Consider the following 15,258-nt stretch of genomic DNA (forward strand, 5'->3'; position numbering starts at 1 on the left):
GCGTCACCAACGGCCACTTCCGCCCCAACCAACGCTTTCAAGCGCGGCGTCACTTCCGTCCTTGGTGCCACTTCCGCCCTTCCGGCCCCGCTCCCCGCCCTTCCTGCATTAGGCACCCGGGTTCGGGTCCCGCCTCCCGCGCGGGGGGGGCGGTGGCTGCGTGTGTCCCCCTCTAAAGGCCCCTGCGACTCCGCCCCCGAAATCTCTCCTACAGCACACCTGAGCCCCCTGAAGTATCATCTTGTATCTCCCCTCTGAAGGCCCCCAAAGCATCCCCCCCCATATATGCCCCCTTAAAGCCTCCCGCAAAGTCACTCAAAGTGCCGCCAGAAAGGCCCCCCCACACCCGTCCCAACAGCATCTCCCCACCATGTCCCCCCCAAAACTCCTCGCTGTAGTAACCCCCCATCACGTCACCCCCAAAAAAAGTTTCCCCCAAATTCCCCCCATTCAGCTGAGACAGGATTTCTAAAGGCCTCGACCCATTTTTGGAGCCTGGGAGCCTCCTCAGCGTGAGGGGCTCACTGGGGTGATGAGCTTGGCAGGTCTCGGGCTGGGAGTGGGAAGCTGCTCTGGGCATCCTGCCCCGCATCCCTGCTGCCCTATTCAGCGCTCCCTGGGGAACCAGTGCTAATTGGCACCAGAGCTGGAATGAAGCCTGGATGCGACCACAGCTTCGTTTTAAAGCCTGGGAAGAAGAAAAAAACAACAACTGGGGGGGAATTTGAAAAATAGCACACAAACACCTGCCCACCAAAAAAAAAAAAAAAAAAAAGGCAACACTTACAAACAAACAAAACCAACTTAAAGTGATGCTCAGAGTCCTAAATCCCATGGGATTGTCTGCAAAACTCAGCTGGGCTGAAGAAATGGAACCCCCATGGAAATGGGGGGTGTCGGATTAGGGGGGTGGTGAATTGCAAATCTGTGTGGTTTTCCCCCAAATAAATGCCAGCTTGAGGCCGCCGGGGAGGCGAAAGCCGGCAGGACACAGGGGCCCTATTGAGAAAGGCAAGAACAAAAAATAAAAGGGAAAAAAAAAAACAACCACACAACCAAATAAATGAGCCGGGCGAAGAGCCAGGCTGGGAGCACCAAAGGACGTGCCCGGAGCCGGGAAACGGAGGGATTCGGGGGGCAAAAAGCTGACCGGAATGTGGGGAGCGCCGGTCGGCCTGGGGGGCCACCCCACTCCCCCCAGCCTGCTGCCACTGACCTGCCTCCTGGCCCTGCACACAGGTAGGGGCTTCTCCCCTTTTCCAGTGCTTTTTTTTTCCCCATTTTGCCATATTTTTACTTCTTTTTCGCAGGGTTTTCCCCATTTTTCCGTAGGGTTTGGAGGGGTATCAGGATGGAGGATGTTGCTGGGGGGGGTGAGGAGGGGGGTGGTACCCCATGCTTTCAAGCATCCCTTCCACTTGGGAAAAGGAAAAAAAGGGGAAAACTGGGAATAAAAACTGGGGGAAAACATTTTTTCAGAGCCAAGTAGGTCCAGCAGGGGGGTGGACCTGGCATCACCTCCTCCAAACTTCTCCCCAACTTTTCACCTTCCTCCAAACCTCTTTTTAAATAGTTTTTCAGCATCCCCAAATCTCTTTTTTTAACCCATCTTTCAGCTTTCCCAAAAAGCCTGTTTTTAAATTTGCTCCCCTTCCCAGGTGCACCCCTCATTTATTCCCTTATTATTGACATTTAGGGGTTCAACCATCCCCAAACTGCCCTATCCAGGTCTCAAATACTGGAAAAAAATCACCCCCGATTATTTTTTTACCATTTTACCAAAATCTGAACCCAAAACCAGCAAAGAAATTGGGATTTATTCCACAGCAGACTGGGAAAACTAGGATTTTTGGTGAATTTTTCAGCAAAAAAACATCCCAGAAGGGTGTGATATCCCCATCCCTAAGCCAGGAATGCTGTAGGAAATGGGAATATTGCCTGATTTATGGCTCAACACCCAAACTTATCACCCGGAGTGGGGAAAAAATCAGCAATTGCGTTAAAAAAGGGAAGAAACAGTTAAAAAGCAGCAATATGAAGGTGCAAGGATGCACTAAAAACTGCATTCCCAGGGTTTTCCCGATGGGATTCCCTACATCTTCTGGGTAGGGGCATGTTTTCAGGGAGGCCAGTGGGACGGGTGCTGCATACCAATAGGTCCCATGACTTTTTGGGCTTGATTAAAGCCCTTTTCTTGCTCTGGCGTCAATATGGGGTTTGTTCGCCCTGGGGTGACGGTGGCCACAGCGGGGGAGATCATCCCTGGGACCCGCAGGCTGGCATGGATGGGGAGGCTGACCATAACCTCCTCCCCAAAAATATTTTTTTTCCACTTTTCCCCTGGTTTGGGAGGTTTGAAGCGGTCAGGTGGGGTAATGCTAGTGCACCCGCCCCCAAGTTTTGCATCTGGGGGGGGCTGGGTGGATTGGAGCATCCAATGGGACCGGGGGGGGAGAGGAAGGCAAAAATCCCCCCACCCAGCGCCGCAAATTTTGGGGTGATGCGTGCATCTTTGCAAAGCATTGCAATGCCATGGGAGTGCTCCCCCCTCCGTGCAACTGGCGGGGAGGGGGAGTGCGGGGGGGTGATGCATGCGTTTTGCAGGGGATCGCATCAACCAGGCTGCAGCAGCGCTCCCACCTCCCCACCTGGGGTGATGGGGGTCAACCCATCCTTCTTTGCAACAAATTGCAGTGCCCATCCCCCACCCCTCCCGTACATTTTTAGGGCCATTCATGCGAAGGGCTGTATCAACCTGGGTGCGAAAGTAGTCCCCCGTCCTCCCAACCCCCCCCGGGCTTATTTGGGAGCGATGCTTGTGTTTTGCAAAGCATCATATCAACCTGGCTGCAAAACACCTACCACCCCCGTGCAGGTTTTTTGGGGAGTCAACAACTGCATGTTTGCAACGCACTGCATCAACCGAACCTCAAAAGCACTCCCATCCCCCTCCCCCCGCGGTGTTGGGAGCAATACAAGCATTTTTGCAAAGGGTCGCGTCAACCCGGGTGGCAGGAGCACACCCACCCACAACACAATTTGGCGGGGGTGGGGGGAAGGCAGCTTTTGCAACATGTTGCAAAATGCTTTTGACCTTGCCCTGGATGCAAAAATGCTCCCACCCCCAAGGCAGTTATGGGGCTGGGGCAACCCATCCGTCGTTGCAAGGGGTTGCATGCCATGCCTGATGCTCTTTTTGGGGGCCCTGCACGCATTTAAAAAATGGTTGTATCTTGGGTGCAAAAACACCCCCACGCAGTTTTGGGGCGGGGGGGGTAATGGTTTGCAAAATGCTTTTGACCTTCCTCTGGGTGCAAAAATCCTCCCACTCCCAACGCAATTTGGAGATGACACCTCCATCTTTGCAAAGGGTTGGAAGGTGCGTTTTGGGGGTGCTCAGCAGAGCTCCAGGAGGACATTCCACTTTATCTCCAGCCCCAGTGCCCACCTTATTGTCTCCCCCTATTCCTTCCAAGGTCTCCTGGCGGGGGTGAACATCACCAGCCCCACGGTGCTGGTCCGCGGCACAGCTGGCAAAGCAGCGCTGCTGTCGGTGCGTTACGCCAGCGCCAGTGCTGACAAGCCAGTGGTGAAGTGGCAGCTGAAGCGCGACAAGCCCGTCACCGTTGTCCAGTCCATCGGCACCGAGATCATTGGCAACCTCCGGCCCGACTACCGCGACCGCATCCGGGTGCTGGAGAATGGCTCCTTGCTCATCAGCCCTTTGCAGCTGGCTGATGAAGGAGCTTATGAGGTAGAGGTGTCCATCACTGATGACACTTTCACCGGTGAGAAGACCATCAACCTCACCGTGGACAGTAAGCACAAGGGTGGCCAGTAGAGATGGGGGTCTTCACCCACTGCTTTTTGGGAGGGTTCTCTCCAACCATGAGGTGGTTTTGGGGATTCAACCACCCCATACAGCCAAGCCACATCCCTGGTGGGGTTTTGGTGTCCCTCTTCCCATCCTCTGGGCCCATTCATTCCCAAGACACCATGTCACCCTGGTTTTTCTGCTTGCCCACAGTCCCCATCTCAAAGCCACAAGTGCTGGTGGCATCCTCGACGGTGTTGGAGCTCAGCGAGTTCTTCACCCTCAACTGCTCGCACGAGAACGGCACTAAGCCCACCTACACCTGGCTGAAGGACGGGCGGCCGCTGAGCAATGACTCCCGCCTGCTCCTCTCCCCTGACCAGAAGATCCTCACTATCACCCGTGTTCTCATGGCCGATGATGATGTCTACAGCTGCCTGGTGGAAAACCCCATCAGCCATGGCCGTAGCATGCCTGTGAAGCTCACCGTCTACCGTGAGCCACTTGCCCCCCCCACCCAAGCCCTCCAGTGCTGGCCACCCCTTGCAGATGCTCCCAGCTAAAATTCTGGGGGGATTGTCCTCCCTTATTTCTCTCACCCAGGCCGGAGCTCCCTCTACATCATCCTTTCCACAGGCGGTATCTTCCTCCTCATCACCCTGGTGACAGTTTGTGCCTGCTGGAAGCCCTCCAAGAAGTACGGCTGCGGGTAATTGGGAGCCTACAGGGCTCCTCTTACCCCATCCTGTTTTGTCCTGTCTCATCCTATCCCATCTCATCTCATTTCATCCTATCTTGTCCTGTCCCATCACATCACATCAGTCATCACACCTCAATCCATACCAGTCCATCCCATCTTATCTTGACCTATCTTGCCTCATCGAATTTAGTCCCATCTCATCACATCTCATCATCTATTCTCATCCTGCCTTGATCCATCTCTCCTGTCCCATCCCATGCAACCACATCCCATCTTGTCCCATTCTCATCTTGTCCCATTCCCATCCCATCTCGCCTTGATCCATCTCTCCTGTTCCATCCCATCCTACCTTGTTCCATCCCATCCTACTCCATCTCATGCCATCTTGTCCCATTCCCATCCTATCCCATTCCATCCCATGTTGACCTATCCCATTTTGTCCCATCTTATCCCATCTCATCCGGTCTCATCACAACCCATTCCATCCCATCAGGCCTTGACCCATACTACCCCACCCCTCCCCCATGGCAGCTTCATGCCCTTTCCCAATGGACCCATGGTGCCAGTGCTGCCCCTCCTGCCTCCCTCCCTCCTTCCCTCCCTCCTGCAGGGAGAAGCGCCAGGCAGAGACGCAGGCAGCCCCCGAGTTCTCTGAGCAGGACGATGAGCGACTGAAGCACGAGGGTGAGTGACAGCCACCATCTTGGCCAACACCCGCACCTTGGTCAATGCCAACAACTTGACTAATGCCATCACCTTAGTCGACACCTTGACCGGCACCAATGCCACTGGTGCCTCCAGCAATGCCTTAGCCAACACCAACACCTTGACCAATGCTAACACTGTTCGCTCCACAACCAACATCTTCCCTCCCTCCAAGCAGCCGAGAGCATCCCACGGAGCAGCGACCACGACCGCAAGAACCCGGTGGCCTTGTACATCCTCAAAGACAAGGTAAAGCAGCGGGTTGCTTGTCAGCATGGTGCTGTCTAGCAAGCTTGGCGCACTTGGCTACCCTTGTTTTTTGGCAGGACTCACCAGAGGCAGAGGAGGAGTCGCCACCCGAGCCCCGGGTTGCAGTGGAGCCAGGTTACACCAGCTCGCCAGGGCCGGCCGCTGGCCGCTCGCCGGGCCCACCAGTGGGGCGCTCCACTCGCCGCTACCATCGCTCGCCGGCGCGCTCACCCGCTTCCACGCGGACCCACCGCTCACCCCCTGGTTCACCGGCACGTTCCCGTGGGGCCCCGCGGCTGCTGCGGACTGCTGGCGTCCACATCATCCGGGAGCAGGAGGAGGCCAACGCCGTGGAGATCAGTGCCTGAGCTGCGGGGACACATGCGCCCTCGGGCGAGCCAGCAGGGACACCGGCTCGGCCCGGCGCAAAGTCACTAATTTGCTATTGATCCCACCCGGAGCTCCCCTCTTCTGTCCCCTGCCTGCCCAGGGCCGCGCTTCCAGGGATTTCTCGCCGGGACGAGCATGCCAGGAACATGCAGGATGCATGCGCTGGCTGGGTGTGCAGTGCCCAGAGAGAGCGTGTGAGGGAGCATGCACAGAGTGTGCATGGGGAGGGTGCACAAGCAGCGTGCAGAGAGCAAGCGTGTAGTGTGCAGAGGGAGGAATCAGAGTGTGCATGAGGGCATGTGTGGAGCATGCAGAGAGAGCAAGCATGACTCAGTGCACAGAGAGAGCATGCAGGAGAACATGTACACAATGTGCTGCAAAATACATGCACCAAGCATGCAGAGAGACCATGCAGAGAGCGTGTGCACACGCTGCAGGGAAAGCAATGATGGAGCATTCAAAAAGGTGCAACGAGAGTGTGCATGTAGTGTGCTGAGAGAGCATGCAGAGAAAGTGTGCAAGAGAGCATGCACAGAGTGTGCAGAGAGTGTGTGCCATGCTTGCAGAAGGGCACGCAGACAAGAGTGTGGCCGCAGTGTGCAGAGAGAGCAGTCACAGAGCCTGCAAGAGGGCATGCATGGAGTGTGCGCAAAATTTGTGGCAAGAGCATGAATGGAGTGTACAGGCAGTGTGTAAGAGGCCACATAGGGTGTGTGGGCAGGGTGTGCTGGGAGCACACAGAGAGAGTATGCACAAAGGGTGCCAGGGGCTGCACTAGAGTGTGCAGGGAGAAGGTGCACAGAGGAGCCTGCATGGAGTGTGTGGGTACCCATGCACAAGTGGTGTGGAGAGTGTGTACATGGAGAACTTGGACGAAGTGTGCATGGAACAAGAGTGCGCAGAGAGAGCATGTGGACAGTGTTTGTAGGGACTGTGCACAGAGTGTGCTGGGAGTGAGTGCACAGGGCATGAGGAAAGAGCACATGAGGCTTCCGTATTCTTGTGAAGAGAGCAGGCAGGCAGTGTGTGCATGGAGCATGCATGGAGTGTGCAGTGAGTGTGCAGAGCATGAGGAGAAAGCACATGCTTTGCTTGCAGGGAGTGTGCACAGAGCACACAGGAGCATGCCCCAAGAGTAGGAGTCAGGCCATGCATGGAGCTTTCCTGAATGCACAGTGGCCCAAAAGGGGGCTCCCCACTACACCATCCCTCCTCCAGCCCCCAAACACGGGCTGACAAGCGCTGCCCTTCTGCTGCACTGGGATTTTCCATGAAAATCCTCAGATTTGGGACTCTGCCCCAGGGTCTTCCTGGGAATAGGTTTAGGATGAGAAGTGGGGAGTGGGCGGCCAAGCACGCCGGGCCCTGGGGCGCAGGTGGGGGATTGGTAAGAGGGTGCCAGGGCCCCTCAGGGTGCTCAGGGTGCTACTAACCAATAAACTCACGGTCCCGCCCAACTGGTGCCTGTGGGTGTCTTTGTGGGAGTGGGGACCCCACCCGGAGTGAGGGGACATGCTGAGGTGGGCAGTGGCTGAGAACCAGTGAGCTCAACGCACCGGCTGGCTGCCAGATTTATGGGTGACAGTCATTCACTCTGGTCCCTACTGATGGCATCCCAAGCTGAAAGTTAGTTTAATCTGAATTTGTCTTTGAACATGGTGGGGAACTTGTTCTGATTAATTAAACTCATTAACCACTGGTGTCCCCAGCCCCGCTGCTGCCAGTGTCATCACACTCCTACCACCACCATAACTTGACCAAGCTCTTTGTGTCCACCCCCCCTCAGCACTTTCTGGCCCTTGCATCCGGCTATTGTCCCCCCACATCCGGAGCTGGATCTGTCCCTGCTGCCAGCAGGGAGGGCCAGGGATTTGGGGAGGAAGCAGGAAGGCCAGAAGGAAGTGGGAAGAAGGCTGGAGCAGACCAGGCAGGCGGGGCCATGGCGGGCAACTGGGCCATGGTGCTGGGTGTGGGGCTCTGCCTCACCGCCTTGCACTGGGGTGCTGAGTGTGGCCCACCCCAACCGGCAGCAGGTAAGGACAACCCAGCGGGTAGGGGGAACCCAGAAAGTCCTGTCCCACCCCACCCACAGTGTCCCTCCCCACGGCAGCACTGCAGGACAATTTCCGCCTGCAGCCGGGTGACCTGGTGGCCACAGCGGGGCAAACATTGGAGCTGGACTGCGTGCCCCCCTTGGGCCACCCTGAGCCCCGGGTCACCTGGAAGAAGGACGGGGTAACCTTGGACCTTGCTGGGGAGCGCTACACCGTCACTGAGGGGAAGCTCCGAGTGGCGGTGGTGCGACGCAGTGACTCAGGGCTCTATGTCTGTGTGGCAGCCAATGCAGCAGGCCAGAGGGAGAGCCGGGGCGCCCGCGTCGCTGTCCTGGGTAAGCCGAGGGCCCGTAGGGGGTGGTGGATACATCTCCTGGCGCTATGATTCCTCCATGTTCTCTCCACAGAGAAGCCCACCATTGTGCAGCACCCGAGTGACACAGTGGCAGTGTCTGGCAGCACTGTGGATCTGAGCTGCAGTGCCCAAGGGGACCCAGCACCACATGTGCAGTGGCACAAGGAGCGGGGGGACCTGCCCCAGGGCAGGTAGGTGGTGGCAGGGTGGAGGTGTCCCATTCCCAGGGTGGGGTGACAGGGGGGCTGATGGAGATGTGGTGACCTGCAGGCACGAGGTGGACCAGGAGCACACGTTGCATCTCTACGCTGTGACAACCGCCGACACTGGCACCTATGTATGCACGGCGCAGAGCCAGCTGGGCACCGCCACCGCCACTGCCCGCCTCCGAGTGCAGGGTCAGTGCTTGGACCTCCATGGCCTCCAGCCCAGTGCCACCCAGGGCCACCTGGGGCACCACACAACAGAAGACATCCAACAGGGTCCATTTAATGGGGTTCATCCAAGGGGTCCATGCTGGGAGGTCATCCACAGGAAGTTTATCCAAGGGGAGGTCCATCCAAGAGGTGTCCATCAAAGGGTGTTTGTCCAAGGGGGTCCATCCAGGGGATCCATTTGATTGGGTTGATCCAAGGTGACATCAGGGCCTCCAGACATGGGTATCTGGGCAGGCACTGGGGGACCTTGCTTCTGCCTGGTGCTGCTGTTAGCCTCCCTCTGCCCCACAGAGCGGCTGCCAACAGGCCGGCGGGACCCTGCACCACAGGACCTACTGGCCGTGAGGCTGCACCTGGAGAATGGCACCGTGCTGCCCACTGCGGCTGTCTGGCTCCGCTGGCAGGTTGGTGTGATGACGGGAGGTCCCCACCAGAGGGGAGTCTATTGTGGGGTCCATCAAAAAGGTTCTATCCAAGAGGGGTCCATCAAAGGGACCAAGAGGGTCCAGCCAAGAGGGGCCTAACCAAGAGGGGTCCATCAAAGGGTGTCTATCCAAGGAGGTCCATCCAAGGAGGTCCATCCAAGGAGGTCATCCATGGGGAGTCTATCCAGAGGGGGGTCAATCTAAGAGGGATCAATTCAAGAGGGATCCATCCAAGAGGTCATCCATGGGGAGTCTATCCAAAAGGGATCCATCCAAGGACATCCACCCACGGAGGTCTATCCAAGAGGATGGGACAGGGACATGACACTGAAGCTCCATCCTCTGTCCCATCTGCATCCCACCATGCCTCTTCATCCTTCTCATTCCTTCCAGATGGTGACAGCAGTGCCAGTGCCAGAAGGCTACATGGTGCTGTACCGCCCGCTCCCTGCCAGCACCTGGGTCCAACATGACGCAGGCAAGGAGCTCAGCACCATCATCCCCAACCTCCGCAGGGGCCACCAGTATGAGTTCAAGGTCCGATCCTATGGTGGAGGGACCCAGGGCTTGGACAGCAACACCAGGAACCTCTGGATACCTGAGAAAGGTGTGTTGGGAGTGAGGTGCCTCTGGGGATGAAGGATGTGGGGGTTGCTTGGGGGGTCTCGGGGGTCTCAGCATATCTGTCCTGACAGTGCCGAGTGCGGCGCCTCAGCACATCACCTTGGGCCTGGCTGAGAAGGGGAATGGCACCGTGGTTGTGAGCTGGGAGCCACCACCTCCTGACGCCCACAACGGCATCATTCAGGGCTACAAGGTTTCGGGTGATGGGGCAGGAGGGGGCTGGAGGGCTTCTGGCCAAGGAGGGTCCACCCAAGCAGTGTGTATGAGGAAGGGGGTCATCCAATCAGATCTAAGCCAAGGAAGTCCATCCAAGGGGGTTCAACACAGGGCACAAGGGAGCCATCCGAGGGGTGTCCACCCAAAGATATCCATGCAAAGGGGTCCATCTAAGGTAGATCCATCAGTGGGGGTCCATCTAAGGGGGTCCATTCAAGGGGTGTTCATCCAGGGGGGTACGTTTAAAGGAGTCTATTCAGGAGGGACCCATCAATGGGGGTCCATCATGGGGGTCCATAAAGGTTGGGTCCATCTAAGGGGGAGGTTATCCAAGGGGGTTTATGCAAAGGGGTCCATCCTGTTTGGATCCATCAGTGGAGGTCCATTACGGGGACTCATCTACAAGGGCCCATCCAAGACAACCTATCCAAGGAGTGTTCATCCAAGGTGGATTTACCAATGGGAGTCCACCAAGGGGACTCATCTAAGAGGGCTCATCATTGGTGCTTGCCAGGTCTGGTCGCTGGGCGAGAGCTGGCAGCACCCCACCAACAGGACTGTGGATGGAGGTACCCATCATCTCGAAGCCCCTCTCCCTACGTCTGGGGCTGAATTCTGTGTCCAGGTGGCAGCTTTCAACAGTGCAGGGCTGGGAGTTCCCAGCAATGCCACCTGCAGCCTTCTGGGTAGGGGTCCGGGAGGAAGGCAAGGGGACTGGGGGATGACAACGGTGGCAAAGGGTGTGACACCAGCGGGTCCCTTTCAGGGCAGCCAGCGGGAAGCAGTGGGGTGGTGCAGGTGCTGCGGCAGCCTGCTGTCATTGCAGCCACCAGCTCTTTGCTCTGGGTGGCCTTGGTGGCCCTTCTTCTTCTCCTCTGCCAGCGCCGCACCCGGGACAACGCCACACACCATGGGTGAGCAGCTGTGGGGCAGGGAGGCATGGGACATCCCTGGTGTGCTGGAGGGGGGTGGGACCCCCTGATGGCAGCCCTTGCCCCCCCCAGGCTGGTGGCCAGTGACTCGCAGTGGCTTGGTGGCCCCTGGAAGCCAGGCTGTGCCCCCCGGAACCTCAGCAGCAGCAGCAGCCTCAGCAGTCGGCTCCTGGGCAGTGAGGGCAAGGATCTCCACCCCTCCTGTGAGCCCCCCCAGTGGGCTGGGACCCTCCCAGAGCCATGGAATTCCCACCCAGAGCCATGGGACCCTCTCAGACACTCATGGGACCCCCACCCCTCCTGTGAGCCCCCCTGGTGGGCTGGGAGCCTCCCAGAGCCATGGAATCCCCACCCAGAGCCATGGGACCCTCCTAGACACTCATGGGACCCCCACCCCTCCTGTGAGCCGTGGGACCCCCCCTGAGACATGGTACCCTCACCCACAGCCATGGGAAGTCCCCCAGAACCACGGAACACCCTCAGTGCCATAGGAGCCCCACCTTGCTGCCCCACTGCTGTGGGCCCCTCCCTGCAGGGACCTGGGGACAGATGGAGCCGGGGACAGAGGGGACAGGGGACACCAAGCTCAGCACCCATGGGCACCCCCACCTCTTTCTCCCCCTCAGCCCTGTCCTTGGAGCGGCCAGGCCTGTGCCCCCCCCACACCCCCCACCCGCAGCAGCTGCCATGGGGGTCATCTGGCCCCCCTTGGGGACACAGGATGCGTCACAGGGGGGCACCCCGGGGTGTGCACCTCCCCCAGCACCCCCACCCTGGCACCTTGGGAGTGTGGCCGCAAGAGAGGTTGGTACAGCAGATGGGGGACATGGGCATCATGGGGGACACAAGGGGACAGGGAGGATAGGGGGAGACATGGGGGATATGGGGACACACAGGGGGACAGCAGGGAGACACAGGGGCCATGAGGAGAACAGAGGGGGACATGGGGTAGACACAGAGACATGGAACAAGGGGGATTTGAGAATCATGCCAAGACACAGGGGACATGGGGGACAGCAGAGGAACACGAGGGGCATGGGGGAACACAGGGGGAGGTGGAGGGACATGGGAGGACATGGGATGTGTGGGACAGCAGGAGGACCTGGGGACACAAGGAACACTGGGGAGACATGAGGGGACACATGGGAGACACGGGGACAGGAGGGAGGTGGCTCATGTCTCCATGTCCCCTGCCCCATGCAGAGCTGTACCCTGTGCACAGCACACCAGTGCTGTTGGGTGGCCCTGGCCAGGTCCCTGTCACCAGGAGAGGAGGCGAGTGGGATACAGATTTGAGGCTGGTGGCTGGGTGGTCTCAGCCGAGGGGACACAATGGTGACACTGGAGGAGGCCCGTGGCAGCTGCCAGCCTTCAGCTCCCCGAAAGCACAGCAGGGCAGCGTCTCACTGGCCTCACCAGTGACATGCCCCCAGCCACCCCATGTCTGGCACCTGCCTGTCACCCGGTGAGTCTGGGTGTCCCCAGCCTTGGGATACAGGTGGGTGACCCCCCCACCCTGACCCTGTGCTGCAAAAGCCATTGTGTCCCTTGCACCCACAGGTCCCCAGCCACTGTGTGCCACAGGGACATGTCCCTGGTCACTGGGTGCCCCAAGGACATCTCCCTGGTCACCAGGCACCCCAAGGACATGTCCCTGGTCACTGGGCACTCCAAGAAAGTGTCCTTGGTCACTGGAATCCCCAGGGACATGTCCCCAGTGACCAGATACCCCAAGGACATATCCTCAGTCACTGGGATCCCCAGGAACACACCTCCAGCCATCCAGTGCCCCAGGGACAGATCCCTGGTAACTGAGAGCCCCAGGGACCTGTCACCAGACACCAGGCACCAGAAGGACACAATCTCAGCCACCAGGCACCCTGAGGACATGTCCCCGGTCACCAGGAACCCTGAGCAGATGTCCCCAGTTCCCAGGCACCACAGGGACATGTCCTTGGTCACCAGGCACCCCAAGATGTACCCAGTCCCTGGGCACCACAGGGACACATTCCTGGGCAGCAGATACCCTAAAGATGTGTCCCCAGCCACCAGGCACTCCACGGACCCACCACTAGTGAGCAAGCTCCAGAAGGGTGTGTCACTGGCCACCAGGCACCCAGACGACACATCCCCAGTCAGTGGGCATCCAAGGGACACGTCGCCAATCACCAGGCTCCCCAAGGAGAAGTTTCCAACCACTGGGCACTGCAGGGACAAGTTCCTGACCACCAGGTACCACAGGGATATGTCCCTGGCCGTCAGTTACCCCAGAGACACATCAGTGGTGACCGGGCACCCAACAGACATGTTCCTGTCTAGCAGGTACCCTGAGGACATGTCACTGGTCGCCAGGTATCCCAAGGACACATCCCCTGTCACCAGGCACCCTGAAGAGATGTCCCCAGTCTCTGGCCACTGCAAGGACACATTTTTGGGCAGCAGGTACCCCAAGGGACATGTCCCTGTCCACTAGGCACCCCAGGGATCCATTATTGGTGACCCAGCACCCAAGGGACATGTCCCTGGCCCCCAGGTATGCCGAGGACACAAGAACCAGGTCCTGGTGGGACAGTTCCCTACTGCCTGGCCACCTCTCACCATCGCTCAGTGACGGGGTCCTCACACCACAGCAGGTGGCTGAGGACCTGGAGGTGGATGAACCCGTCATCTGCCCCAGGTCTGCTCCATCCCCCTGGGCCACCACCTTGGTGGCCAAGGTCCCTGCTGTGTCACCTTGCAGCCCCCCGGTGCCACGGTCCTTCTCGCCACCGCACACCTATGGCTACATCTATGGACCAGCAGCCTCTGAGCTGGGTGAGGGGGAGGAGGAGGAAGAGGAGGAGGAAGAGCAGCGAGGGATAAGAGGCTCTCCGGGGGGGTCCCTGCTCAACGGCTGGGGGTCTATCTCGGAGGACAACTTGGCCAGCGCTCGCTGCAGCTTGGTGAGCTCCTGTGATGGCTCCTTCCTCTTGGATGCCAGCTTTGCCCGGGCACTGGCTGTGGCCGTCGATGGTCTCTGCTTCAGCCTTGAGGACACCGATGGGAGCTACGGGGGTAAGCAAAGGGTCCCCAGACCCTCTTCTGTGACCCCCAGCATAGTCACTGCTGCAGCAAAGGTGGCCCCATCATGACCCCATGGTGATGCCACCAGCTCCTGCCTTCTCCCCAGCAGGTCCCTCACCACCGCTGTCACCCTTGGAGAGGATTTTCTCACCTGATGTCCCTATCCCCACCTGGGACTGGGGAACAGTTCTGGCGGGACAACCACAAGGTGAGCAGTGCCCCAAAGCTGGGGTGATGGGCACAGGGGTGTCACTCATGGCTGGAATATGTCCCCTTTGTTTTCCAGGTGGCTGCATGACTGGGAGCAGCAGCCCCTGGACCAGGGCAGGTGATGAGCTGAGGACAGGGGGGACAAGAGCATGGCGGTCCCCAGGGTGTGGGACACGACAAGGCCAGAGTCCCCTTAGCTCAGCAAAACTCTGGCTTTATTAAGCGGTTCCCCCAAAAGGGGCAAAAGCCACCCAAAAGTGTGGGTGGCACCAAGGTGGAGGGAATGTCTCTCCTTCTCCAGCATCCTTGCCCTTCCCAAGTGTCTACATCCTTCCCCAGTGTCCCCATCCCTCCCCAAATTCCTCATCCCTCCCCAGCATCCTCATCCTCCCTAAGTGTCCTTGTCCCATCCAAGTGTCCTTATTCCTCCCTGGTGTCCTTCCCCAGCATCCTTGTCCTTGAACCATCCTCACCTGGCCCAAGCACCTTTGTCCATCCCAAGTGTCCTTGTCCTTCCCCAGGGTCAGTGTCCTCCCAACTGTCCTCATCCCCATTGACCATTCTCATTGCTTCTGACTGTCCTTGTTCCTCCTGACCACCTGTGTCCTTTCTCAATGTCCTTGTCCCATCTCAACCATCCTAGGCCCTCCCAGGTGTCTTCATTCCATCCCTCATAAGCTTCCTTGCCCTTCCTGAATGTCCTTGTGCCCTCTCCAGTTGTCCTTGTCCCTCCTAACCATCCTCATCCCCTGGGTCCTCCTTCCTGGCATCCATGTCTCTCCCAGCTGTCCTTGTCCCCAAGGTCCTCAGCCCTCATGAGCTTCCTTGTCCCTCCCAACTGTCCTTGTACCCAGGGTCCTCAGCCCTACTGAGCATCCTTGTCCCTCTGGAGCATCCTCATCCCTCCCAAGTATCTTTGCCCATCCTGACTATCTTCATCCCACCCCAAGCATCCTTGTCCCCCCTCACACTGTCACCCACCAGCTGCTGGCTCTGTGCCCCTGGTGCCACTCAGAAATTAAAGATCACCCCGTGTCCCAGTTCCCGCATCCCCAACCCCTGTCCCCGTCCTTGCCCCTGCGCC

The 15,258-nt window shown here is 58.5% G+C and overlaps 2 protein-coding genes across 3 annotated transcripts; both read left to right on the plus strand.

Moving 5' to 3' along the window:
- The first annotated feature begins 1,013 nt into the window (after positions 1 to 1,013).
- On the plus strand, positions 1,014 to 7,649 carry HEPACAM (hepatic and glial cell adhesion molecule). Of its 2 annotated transcripts, none has more exons than XM_051638593.1 (7): positions 1,014 to 1,239; positions 3,477 to 3,818; positions 4,028 to 4,309; positions 4,418 to 4,523; positions 5,125 to 5,198; positions 5,398 to 5,468; positions 5,546 to 7,649. In XM_051638593.1, exons 1-7 carry the CDS (start codon positions 1,155 to 1,157, stop codon positions 5,834 to 5,836), a joined length of 1,251 nt encoding a protein of 416 aa, XP_051494553.1. In that variant the 5' UTR covers positions 1,014 to 1,154; the 3' UTR covers positions 5,837 to 7,649. The 2 variants fall into 2 exon arrangements, with proteins under 2 accessions (XP_051494553.1, XP_051494554.1); XM_051638594.1 differs by having other exon boundaries at positions 4,418 to 4,511.
- Positions 7,650 to 7,766: 117 nt separating this feature from the next.
- ROBO4 (roundabout guidance receptor 4) lies at positions 7,767 to 15,209 on the plus strand. Its single transcript, XM_051638595.1, is given in 18 exon segments — positions 7,767 to 7,891; positions 7,969 to 8,247; positions 8,320 to 8,458; positions 8,538 to 8,665; positions 8,996 to 9,108; positions 9,523 to 9,736; positions 9,825 to 9,946; positions 10,484 to 10,655; positions 10,736 to 10,883; positions 10,974 to 11,104; positions 11,528 to 11,553; positions 11,555 to 11,705; positions 12,105 to 12,366; positions 12,462 to 13,133; positions 13,221 to 13,343; positions 13,414 to 13,955; positions 14,074 to 14,172; positions 14,251 to 15,209. Coding segments are annotated over 18 exon segments (3,561 nt in total). The 5' UTR covers positions 7,767 to 7,797; the 3' UTR covers positions 14,397 to 15,209.
- Positions 15,210 to 15,258: the final 49 nt, after the last annotated feature.

Source organism: Apus apus, chromosome 22 (genome assembly GCF_020740795.1).
Source record: "Apus apus isolate bApuApu2 chromosome 22, bApuApu2.pri.cur, whole genome shotgun sequence".
NCBI lineage: Eukaryota > Metazoa > Chordata > Aves > Apodiformes > Apodidae > Apus > Apus apus.

Coding starts and splice junctions, on each gene's coding strand:
- HEPACAM (XM_051638593.1), top strand. CDS start 1,155: ATGTGGGGAGCGCCGGTCGGCCTGGGGGGCCACCCCACTCCCCCCAGC. Junction 4,310..4,417: donor TGTGAAGCTCACCGTCTACC/GTGAGCCACTTG, acceptor TCTCTCACCCAG/GCCGGAGCTCCCTCTACATC. Junction 5,469..5,545: donor TGTACATCCTCAAAGACAAG/GTAAAGCAGCGG, acceptor GTTTTTTGGCAG/GACTCACCAGAGGCAGAGGA.